The sequence below is a fragment of the Lactuca virosa genome, chromosome 5, assembly GCF_052849685.1.
Source record: "Lactuca virosa cultivar CGN04683 chromosome 5, Lactuca_virosa_CGN04683_v6, whole genome shotgun sequence".
Taxonomy (NCBI): Eukaryota; Viridiplantae; Streptophyta; class Magnoliopsida; order Asterales; family Asteraceae; genus Lactuca; species Lactuca virosa.
Window position 1 is genome coordinate 158,804,949 of NC_136430.1, and position 11,619 is coordinate 158,816,567.

Here is an 11,619-nt window from a genome sequence, read left to right on the forward strand (position 1 = left end):
AACTTTTCTGATACAACATATCTTCAATTTGCATCTTCCAAAATCCATAATCGGTTCCATCAAACTTGTCAATTTTGATTTTACCATCTTCTGCCATTTTTGCAATTTTCTGAAAGAACAGGGACCTGTCTTGCAATTTTCTAAAACTTCAGGGACCTGTCTTGCAATTTTCTGGAACTTCAGGACCTGTCTTTGCAATTTTCTGAAACTTCAGGGACCAAATCTGAGTTTTTCAAATTCTGCTACAGTGACGCTACAGTGTCGTCTTCTCCGGCAGGTCTCCGGCAGGTCTCCGGCGTACAGTGTCGTCTTCTCCGGCAAGGCTCCGGCGTACAGTGTCGTCTTCTCCGGCAAGGCTCCGACGTACAGTGTCGTCTTCTCCGGCAAGGCTCCGGCGCTACAGTGTCGTCTTCTCCGGCGAACTGGTTTTCCCGGTCACTATTCCGGCGAACCTTTGACCGGCGATTTGGACGTCTTCCGGTGGTCGAAAAATTCAGAAAAAAATATTTTCAGAATCTTCGGAACGAGACCTTTCCAACGGTATACACCAAAATCGTTTTTGACGAAAACAAATTTCGACCAAAAAACTAAAAATCACCTTCTGGAGCTAAACCAACGCTCTGATACCACTTGTTAGGATCGAGACACTAACACGAAACTCTCTCTCTCAGCTCACAAATTATAGAAAAACAAGAACACAATGATTTATAGTGGTTCGGTCGAATTTCTGACCTACGTCCACTCTTGGTAACTAGGAATATATTCTATTGATCTTGGTACACCGTTTACAAATACATATGATTACTATATATAGAGATTGAAATTGCAAGTTGTCAAAAGTAGCTGCTAATCATGATCCGTGAAACATGGTGCCATGATTTCTTGCATGTTTTCTGCCTTTACTTTTGTCTGCCACTAAACAAGTGGCTTCACCACTCAACAATAAATTACATAGATCTTGATTTATAGTTTAAATGTCTTGTCCAATACCATAAATCATTCATCGCTTCTTCTCAACCTCTGGTAGTGGTTCTCTTTGTAATACTATGTAATAATAAACGATCATGGTTGCAAAAGTCTCGGAGAGGACGAAATATACACTTTTTGATATAATTTTATTCTGAGGTTTAATCGGGTAAGTTAGTTTCTACGACCCAGCTGCCGGCATGTTGGTGATCATAAGCTTGGTCCCTGCCCCAGCCTCTTCTCCGGCTGCACCACCTAGCTAGATACTCTATATATGCCAGTTCCTTCCTCTATTACAATTTCCAAAACATCAACCTTCACAATCGTATGTTCACTAAACTTTCTCCTACATTTAAATCACAACCAAGATCATAAAAACATGAACCATTCCAAAACAACATATACATGCAGTTTGACATTTAGGTCAAACTATCTAACCTTTTAGATCTAAATTTGATTACTTTGGTCATACAATCATGATAAATTTAAAAGGAGTACCATAACTTTGTCATTTAACAGAAATAAATTCAAATTAAGTACTTTTCAAACCAAAAGTAGATTATGAGAAGAATAGATTTCTTATCATCGCATGATGCATTTCTAATTTCTTGAAATCGCATGTAATAATTTTATTCATGCATGTCAATTATAAATAGAATAAACGTATTAATGAAATAAGCTCTTTGATCCCTTGATTTTTTTTGGTTTTCTTCTTAAACTTTTCTTTTAGTATATGCAAGATTGTAAAAATCGTTCGACGGTAGCTCGACGGTCAATTGGTGTTAAGGGATTAATCGGTCTTGGCGGAGATTAATCGTGGATTAATCGGGGACCATAGATTATTAATAAAATATTAAAATTAATCAAAATTTTTATATATCTTAAGAAAAACGAGTACTTCAAAATTAGAAAATAATAAATTTTGTAATTTGAAAATTTGAAATATGAACATTTTGGTATAATATTTGAAATTTTAAAATTTTGAAAATTTTGGAGTAAAAAAAAGTTGATTTTTTGAATTTTTGAATTTTTAAAATTTTTAAATTTTTTTTGACTTTTTTGACTTTTGTTGACCGATTAATCCCGCCAATACCGATTAATCCCGCCAAACCCGATTAATCCTAAATTTCCGATTAATACCCTAATCCTCGACGGTTAGAGAACGTCAAGCGATTAATCCACGATTAATCGCCGATTAATCCCGATTTCTGCAACCTTGAGTATATGGTATATACTGTTATTTATAATTTACTTTTATTTCAATTCCTTTGAAAACAAATAGTAAACAATCAATTCACAAAAAGTGATTGATTGATATTAATAACAACTATTTATATATGTATTTTTAAAATTACTTATGAAACAACAAAATAATTATTTTTAAAAAGACAAATTTGACATTTAACAAATACACTCAAATTATCAACCATACACACCACATAGATCAAATCCTTCCAAATCCAAATTTTTATAAGTCCAAATATATATCTATTATAATAAATGAAGTTTATTTTGTCACATGTCATACTCTTATTCAATTTGTCAAATGTCATTTTGTGGTTATTTTGAATTATTTTTTTTTCCACATATCATTTTATGAGTTTTTCTATTTTAATAAATTTCATATAATATTTAAATGTAATAATTACAATAAATGTAGTAATAAATTGATACCAATTTCATTAATGAAGTTACCTTTTAATTTCAAAATTCTCAATTTAAAGCTCATTAATTTCTTTTGTTTATTTATTTAAATTATTTGTTTAAATTTAAAAGAAAAAAATATCAATAATAATACTTCATTATTATTCTTATTTTCTTATAAATTCAAAATTTTCAAATATTTTGATTTTTATATTTAACCATTTTTTTTAAATTAACCAATGTACTATATGGGCAAGAAGAAAAAATGGGACCTTTGAAAAAAATTGTTCTTGAGCAACGGTATCAAATATTTTCTTTCTTTCTTGTGATCGAGACTTTAAGTTTCGTTTAAAACATAGATAAATTAATGATAGTTTAGGAGTGAATTATATTTTTCTGTTAAAAGAAATAGTAAGTAAATATAAACTAAATTAAAAAAAAAATAAACTATCATCAAGTTCTAAAATTGGGCCTCTTAAATAAAACTCAATTTATAAATTCTTCGTGATTAGGATTCTTATAAAAATAGATAAATAACTAGCTTTTATTTCATTAGAAAATATATAGATTTGTTAATTTATAATTAGATTTTTGTGTAATATTAAAAAAAATAATTTGAATAATTGAAGTGTGTAAACTATAAACTAATTGTTTACATTTGTGTGTAAACCGGTCGGCATCTGTGTAAAGTTTAAAATAACTTGATATATACAAATTACAATAGCATTTAATATTATAAATATAAAAAATCATGCACATTGACAAAATTGAACTCGGGACACGCCTGTAGAGAATAATGGAGGAAGCGCCTTTTCCAATCGATCTACAATCATATTTGTTTAAAAATTAACACTGCTAATATATAATTATAACGTAAATCATTTTTAGGGGCCCCTATCAAACGATGGGCCATGGGCCGTCCCCCAGCTTGCCCACCCTCACGGGTTGGGCCTGGGTACATAACACTCACATTATCACAAAACACAACAGTGGACAAACAAAAGGGCAAGACAACTCAAGAGGAAGATTACGAAGCCAAACTAATTCAACAACATTGGCTACCCCTAGTACTCAGCTTCAACACTAGACCGACACATGACATGTTGTCGTTTTAATGGCCAAGAATCAAGATTATGAGAGAGAGAGAGAGAGAGAGAGAGAGAGAGAGAGAGAGAGAGAGAGAGACCCACTGTATATTAAGATAAATTTTTTTAAAAATAACAAAAAACTCATAAATGGTCCCTGTCATAGTGAAACGACAAAAATACACTTCACTTAACGGACAAAACTTGACGGAGTTAGCAATAAGGACCGTTTGTTAAATGTTTTGAAACCACATGGACCATCCATGAGGTTTTTTAAAATTAGAAACGAAGCTTCAGATTTTGTGAAACCACAAGGACCATTTATGAAGTTTTGTCATTATTATATCTCCATGACAGACCTTACTCTTTATAGCTCACTTGTAACCCTTACCTTTCGTATTTATATTGCAGTGTTAATGAGAAAATGATAATAGTAAAATATGTCTTGACAAAAACTAAATTTTAGAAAGTACCCAAAAGAGTTTATGGGTTTAAACATCTCAACTGTTGGAATCTATAGTCATTGTTGGGTATCTATTCTGTTAGCTTCCGATGGCCGAATTACACAATATCATTATGTTGTGTGTTTCTTAATACGTTTATATTTTATTGGCCTTAAGAAACCATCATAGACCATGAATATACGAATAAGATGGAAAGTAGTGGATAAATATGGAATTTGTATATACAACAACCTATAGAACAAAGAAGGTAACAATTTAAAGCCAATTTGTTTTGGAAGAAAGAAGATTGCCTAAGCGGTGGCTGCTGCCTTCTCTTCCTCCTCGTGTGGTGGCTGAAGGGTGCAAATGAGGTTCCGATCACCATACACGTTATCTACACGGCCTGTTACCATAAAACCAATATCCATTATCCATTATTGGTAATAATGAAACACAGCAAAAAAAAAAAAACAACTCCTTTTCAGAAGGATATGTTGGTCCCACATAGACGGAAAAGAAATAAATTTCTTACTTTATACGTAAAGTTTTTACTTCATTAATGGGCCAAGTCCCTTAATTGGGATTGGTGTTGTGGATTTGCACGAATTATATATTAATTCAGCACCAAAATTAATCTTTTAGTTTAGGTGTTTAGGGCTAAAAGCAAGAAATAACAATCTACTTTCAGGTATTCTTTTATTATAGCATCCTACTTTCACTTCTTCCACTTACAACAATGAACTTCATAAAAATCTACAGATGAAAGCAATTTTGAAACTTTTATTGCTATAATTAATTGAGTAGATATTTCTAAGTATGATGTCTAAGAAAAAAACGTTTATTGTACAAAGCTATAATCGGGTTGATATTCAAACTACAAAACCTTAATAAGAAAAAAAAATAGAAATTAATATATAAATGAAAATAAGATGCTATAATACACAATAAGTGAAAGCGTATTGTTATTTCTTGCATTTAGTCATTTATTTTTATTGTAGTTAATTTAGTTTTATTTATAGATGTATGTTTTGATATAAGAGAGAGGAGACATACATGTAGTTGGCCAGAACTTGGCAGCACGAAGCCAAGGAGCAGGGAAGGCTGCATATTCGCGAGAGTAGGGTTTTGTCCACTTGTCCGCCATCAGCACTTGGAGGGGATGAGGGGCTCCCTGTCAATCCCATCCCATCCAATTTTTATTTCAATATAAATTTAATACTAATTTCTTATCAGTGTTAAAATTAAAATCAGGATAAAATAAATACCTTGATAACATTGTTGTTGATATCAACTTTTCCTTTCTCGATTTCTGCTATTTCCTCTCTAATAGAGATTAAAGCATCACAAAACCTGTCCAACTCTGCCTGCACTTTCACAATATAAATATGTTACCACAAAAAGCTAGTGATATAGATAAGTTAATGGGAATATGAATATACCTTGCTTTCGCTTTCAGTAGGTTCAATCATTAGCGTCCCAGGAACTGGCCATGACATTGTTGGACCATGAAATCCATAATCTATCAAACGTTTAGCAACATCTTCTGGCTCTATTCCTGCTGTTGTCTAAATTATCAAACACAAAAGAGTTACACTTGTGATATATTTTTTTCTAGAATTTAACAACTTAGTTGTTACCTTTAAGGGCCTCAAATCAACAATAAATTCATGGGCAACAGTCCCATTAACACCACGGAAAAGAATCGGGTAGTGACTCTGAAAATAATCCAAAAGGAAAACCATTAGTTTCACATGTAATACACAATGCAATCATAACAGCACTAATGCACCACATCCCATCGCATGTTTCATGAGTGTACTACAATAACAATTTTTGTTTTTTTTTTGGCTTGTGGATAGTCCACCCATGCTTAGGATGGGTGAATGTTGCACCCCTTTACCAGGTCAAAAAGGGTTAAACACAAGAAATACCAATGTACTTTTGTTGATTTCTTTATTATAATTTCCTACTTTGATTTCTTCCTATAAATTGGAAAATCTATCCAACTATAGCTATGTCATCCAAATACAATGCAACTTTCACTGTTGTAATTGGGTAGATATTTCAAAGTATGGTCTCCATAAGAAGAAAAAAAAAATTAGAATGCTATTACTTGCTAGATATTTTACAGTGCAATGTTTTAATAAGAAAAAGCCCAATAGTACAATGTTGTAATAAAAATAAATAGAAGTAGGATGCTAGAATACACAAATAATTGAAAGTATTTGTTTCTTGCATTTAGCCCTCACCATTTCAAAAAGGGTAAAATGCAAGAAAGACCATCGTAGTTTCATTCATTTGTTTACTATAGCATCCTACAATCAAATATTTCTTCCTATTAAAAGTTAAAACATTATACATTAAAAAATCTACCCAATTACAGTAATGTCATCCAAATACAAATCAAGTTCCCCAGCTATAATTGGTATTATTAATAAGAGAAAAAATGAAAGCACAAGGCTAAAAGTGGGTATATTTGCTTTAATTAGAAAGACAAAAAAAAAAAAATGAAAGTAATTATAGAAAACAAACCTCAAGACGCTTTGCCATGTAGTTTGCATTCAAGATGGCTATCTTTGATGCATCTGTAAGTCCCTGAGATCCCATCATGGCAATATATGTGTATGATATGGGCAAGATAAGTGCGGAACCCCAAGGTGCTGCAGAAATGGTGCCAAGCGGCTCAGCCTTTTCAGGGGCTGGCAACCCTCCTGTTGCCACCTAAGCAACCATAATCATCATTACTATTACTAGTATTTATTAAGAAATTAAAAACTAAAAATTTACCACAGGGTGGGAAGGCAAGTAGGGTGCCAAGTGTTTCTTGACTCCAATGGGACCCATTCCTGGACCACCTCCCCCATGTGGAATGCAAAATGTCTTGTGAAGGTTGAGATGACAAACATCAGCACCAATCCACCCAGGACTCGTCAGCCCAACCTGCAAGACAAAACAAAACCAAACCAAACCATCATTTGAAATTTTAAAAATATTTGAGTAATATACAAATTTCATCAATTATACCTGTGCGTTCATGTTTGCTCCATCCATGTAAACCTGACCTCCATTGTCATGAATAATTTTGCAAATTTCATCAATACCCTCTTCATAAACTCCATGGGTCGAAGGATACGTAACCTGAAATTGAAAATCTTTATTCCCGACATTTTTTTTTAACTATTAATGAATGAATCTTCTTTTCTTTGACAAAAGAAAAACATACCATTAGTGCAGATAGTTTGTCCTTGTTTGCCTCAGCAGCCTTTCGTACCTCTTCAATATTGATGTTGCCTTTAGCATCGGTTCCAACAGTAATGATTTTCATTCCACACATAGCAGCACTTGCTGGATTTGTTCCGTGTGCTGACACCGGAATGATGCATACATTGCGGTGATGATCACCTCTTGCCTACACAAGGGTAAAATCGTCATTTACTCTACTCCCATTTAGACAGGTTTATTCACTCTTAGAATGAAACAGTCTTTGACTTTCTCCACGGTCCAGACACATCATTTATCTTTTTGGCACTTGATGGAAAAAGAAGATATGGGTGTTGTTTTTTGACTTAATGCAGAAAGAACAACAAAATGGAGCAAGTCAGGAAAATCATAGGTTGTAAAAAACTTTCCACTTTTCCATGAAAATTTTGAAAACGCGTTTGGTTGATTCATTTTTCAAAAAATTTCCAATTTCTGTTTTCCAAATTGTATGTGAATTAGAAAAGTGTTTTTTACAGTTTTCTAAATTTTTAAAATGGAAAATGAAAACTCCACCGGTTTCAACCAAACGCGTTTTCAAAATTTTCATTGAAAACTGAAAACGAAAACAAAAACTCTATTTTCTGGAAACATTTTCTAGGAAAATGAAAACACTTTTCCATAACCAAATTCACCCATAACTTAAATTTATTTAGCATTGTGCTTTCATTCACCCATAACCGAATTCACTTTTCCATAACTCTATTTTCTGGAAACATTTTCTAGGAAAATGAAAACACTATAGCATTCTGCTTTCATTTCTTCATCTAGCATTGTACTTTGAAAAATCCACCCAATAATAGCAATGTCATTCAAATGGGTAGATTTTCAATGTCAAAAAAAATTAAAGTAAGATGGTATAATAAACAAACAAATGAAAGTGAATTTATCCCTTTATTTTTGGCTTTCATTTCCCTAAGGGTGCTGTCCAAAAACAATTAAGCATCATTTATCCAAGACATAAGCCACAAAAATATTTTAGAATTATACCATGTGATATGCTCGGATAACCATCAGCCCAGCATACTCTCCAGCAGCCCCAGCATTTGGTTGCAAAGAAAATGAATCAAATCCAGTCACAGTACACAACATATCACCCAAATTCTTGAACATTTCCTGAAAATACACAATTCGGTAAAATACTAAATCATAAATTATTATATGCCTCATTTGTTACATACGACACAACAACACAGATGGCTGTGCAAAACACTCCATATCAAATAAAGGTTGTCCAATCATGTCCCATGTAACAAACACAACCATGCTGAGAAAAAAAAATCATGATTACCTGATATCCTTGTGCTTGCTCGGTAGGTGCAAAGGGATGCATATCTGCAAAGGCAGGCCATGTGACGGGCATCATCTCTGTAGTTGCATTAAGCTTCATTGTACAAGACCCCAATGGAATCATACTGTGGCACAATGAAAGATCCTTCGACTGCAATTTGCTGATGTATCTCAGTAGCTCATGTTCTGTGTGAAAACTAGTTAACCCAAAAACAAAATCTCAAAAATGTCAGATGTCATATGGGTTAAAACCCATAAACTTGTTAAGCTTAAAAAAAAAAAAAAAAAAAAAAAAAAAAAAAAAAAAAAGTAAGAAAGAAACATACGAGTTAAAAATTGGATGTGTCATAAATGGAGTTTCCCTTACAAGCCCAGAAGGGATAACATCTTCAACTTCTGGTGCTAGAGATGCAGCAGTGAATGTCACCTACAAATACAATCAATCAACAACAATCTTTATAACCTGTTTTCCAGTAGAAACTTACAGAACACAATACTCACCGGTTTCCCCGATGCAAAAACTTTAAACAAGGTATCAACATCCTCAATGGTGGTTGTTTCATCAAACGAGACAGTGATCTGAGAGCAACAAGATTACAATTAACTTCACAAATAAACTCATGTTTGCTAACATTCATGAGTTAAGATCACACACAATATATAGCAACATACTTTTTCTTTTCTTCCTAACATCCTAGGTCCATATTATACGTTCTAATTTTGTTCCATGGTAACAAAATTAAAAAGCACATGGAAATAAGACGTACAAAAGAAAGTTACATTAATCGACACTGAAAACATACAGTGTTTTTGTCGACAATCCGAAGATTCATCTTGTTTTTGTAAGCTTCTTGAGCTATTGCATTTGAATCGGCACATTTGATCTTCACAGTGTCAAAAAAGGGAAGACCCTGGACTTCGACTGTCCCAAGTTTCTTCAGTCCAGCAGCAAATGTTGAAGCAAGTCCATGGGCCCGTTGTGCAATGGTCTTTAGGCCTTCAGGTCCATGATAAATACTGTACATAGCAGCCATGTTCGCAAGCAATGCCTACATAACAACCAAACAAAATGTTCAACCACACGAATGCAAAAAAAAAAAAAAAAAAAAAAAGTTCTAAGATTTTGGGAAAAATGATACCTGAGCCGTACAAATGTTGCTGGTAGCTTTATCCCTTCTGATATGTTGTTCTCTTGTCTGCATCGCCATACGTAAAGCAGGTTTTCCAGTAGAATCAACACTGACACCAATAATTCTTCCGGGCATCATCCTCTTGTACTCTTGAGATGTTGCAAGAAACGCTGCATGAGGACCTCCATAACCCATCGGAACTCCAAATCTTTGAGCCGAACCCACCACAATATCAACTCCAAATTCACCAGGAGGTTTCAAGATAGTCAAAGCCAACAAATCGCTAGCCATGACGACCTTCACACCATTAGCGTGCGCGTTCTTCACAAATTCGCCGTAATCTAATAACTCACCTTCGGTGCCGGGATATTGAACCAGAACTCCACAAACGTCACCAGAAGAGTAATCGAAATCTTTCAGATCCGATGTCACCACTTTAAGATCGAAACCATCTGCTCTGGTTTTACAGATGTCGATTGTTTGTGGGTGGCAATTGCTTGCGATGATGAATGTTTTCTTCTTATTCTTCTGGATGTTATTGCACATCGCCATGGCTTCTGCAGCTGCGGTTCCTTCATCGAGTAATGAAGCATTTGACATGGGTAAACCAGTAAGATCCGTTACCATGGTTTGGAAATTGAGCAGGGATTCGAGCCTTCCCTGCGCAATTTCAGCCTGGTAGGGAGTGTATTGGGTGTACCAACCAGGGTTTTCCATAATGTTCCTCAAAATCACAGGAGGAACAGATGTGTTGTAATACCCCATTCCAATAAACGACTTATAAACACTGTTTTTGGAAGCTAATTCTTGCATATGTGCAATCATTTGGGATTCGGTTAAGCCTTCATCGAATTTGGGGAACTTCATTGAATTAAGGCGGATCGATTTAGGTACAGTGGCGTCAATGAGTGAATCGAGACTCGAGAAGCCAACAAATTCGGCCATTTTGGTTTGTTCTGCTGGGGTGGCGGAGTTATGGCGGCGTGCGAAAGTATCACTGGGTTTCAGAGCTTCGACGGATATGGATCGAGTTTGAGAAACAAACCCATGAAAGTTTCTTTCTGATCTAACATTTCTGTCACGAGAAAGGTATGGAGATAACGAGGAAACATACCTCGAAGATGAATACAACGCAGGGGATGGTGAATTTTGCTTGGTTTGTGAAACCAGGCGCTTGAGAATGGCTTTGTTTGCTAGCCTGCGTGCACGCTCCATTGTGTGTGTATGGTGAATTCGAATTGAACTTGAATGGATCAAGCTCAAATGAACAACACCCACTTCAAGAGAAGTGGATTATAAAAAGAGGAAGAACTTCAATGCTCTCTGTTTCTATGTTCGTTTTTTAGTATTTCATGAGTAGTAGTGGGTTGGTGATTAGGGGTTGTTATTGACCTCATACACACATATTTATATTTATATTTCTGTGGACTAGGTAAGAGAAATTATGTTTTTGATCCCTTAGCTATACATTTATTGCCGTATTTTGTTTATTATTTTGAGTAAATGAATTTTATATCTATGTTAGTATATTAATTATTATATATGGTAACATAGGATGATACTTAATGATTATCCATTGCAAAATGTTTATAGTTAATTACTAGCCTTGGTAAACTGCAAAGAACAAAAAAAACACCAAATTATCACAAAGTAATTTTTGTCTTTCGAAAAGTATATTTTTGTGACACATGAAGTTGTAAGCAAGTCTTCAATATGCTTATTATGAAACTCCTAAAGAAGTTGATACCATTTGCTGCAAATGAAGGATTTAATAGTATTTGGTTTATGGAAATTATGAATAGG

General features: G+C 34.1%; 1 protein-coding gene across 1 annotated transcript; it reads right to left on the reverse strand.

Moving 5' to 3' along the window:
* Positions 1-4,337: 4,337 nt before the first annotated feature.
* LOC145117170 (glycine dehydrogenase (decarboxylating) A, mitochondrial-like) lies at positions 4,338-11,202 on the reverse strand. Its single transcript, XM_079053471.1, has 15 exons — positions 9,826-11,202; positions 9,490-9,735; positions 9,188-9,265; positions 9,013-9,113; positions 8,688-8,883; positions 8,387-8,512; positions 7,362-7,547; positions 7,163-7,276; positions 6,926-7,078; positions 6,671-6,859; positions 5,776-5,853; positions 5,578-5,703; positions 5,404-5,502; positions 5,192-5,309; positions 4,338-4,541 (listed from the first exon to the last, which is right to left on the reverse strand). Exons 1-15 carry the CDS (start codon positions 11,029-11,031, stop codon positions 4,450-4,452), a joined length of 3,108 nt encoding a protein of 1,035 aa, XP_078909597.1. The 5' UTR covers positions 11,032-11,202; the 3' UTR covers positions 4,338-4,449.
* Positions 11,203-11,619: the final 417 nt, after the last annotated feature.

Bases quoted from the DNA above. Each gene is read 5' to 3' on its own strand.
- LOC145117170 (XM_079053471.1), bottom strand. From the start codon at position 11,031: ATGGAGCGTGCACGCAGGCTAGCAAACAAAGCCATTCTCAAGCGCCTG. The intron at 9,736-9,825 runs GTATCATTTTTC...GTTGTTATGTAG, and splicing joins GCAACATTTGTACGGCTCAG to GCATTGCTTGCGAACATGGC. The intron at 7,277-7,361 runs GTATGTTTTTCT...TTTCAATTTCAG, and splicing joins ACAAACTATCTGCACTAATG to GTTACGTATCCTTCGACCCA.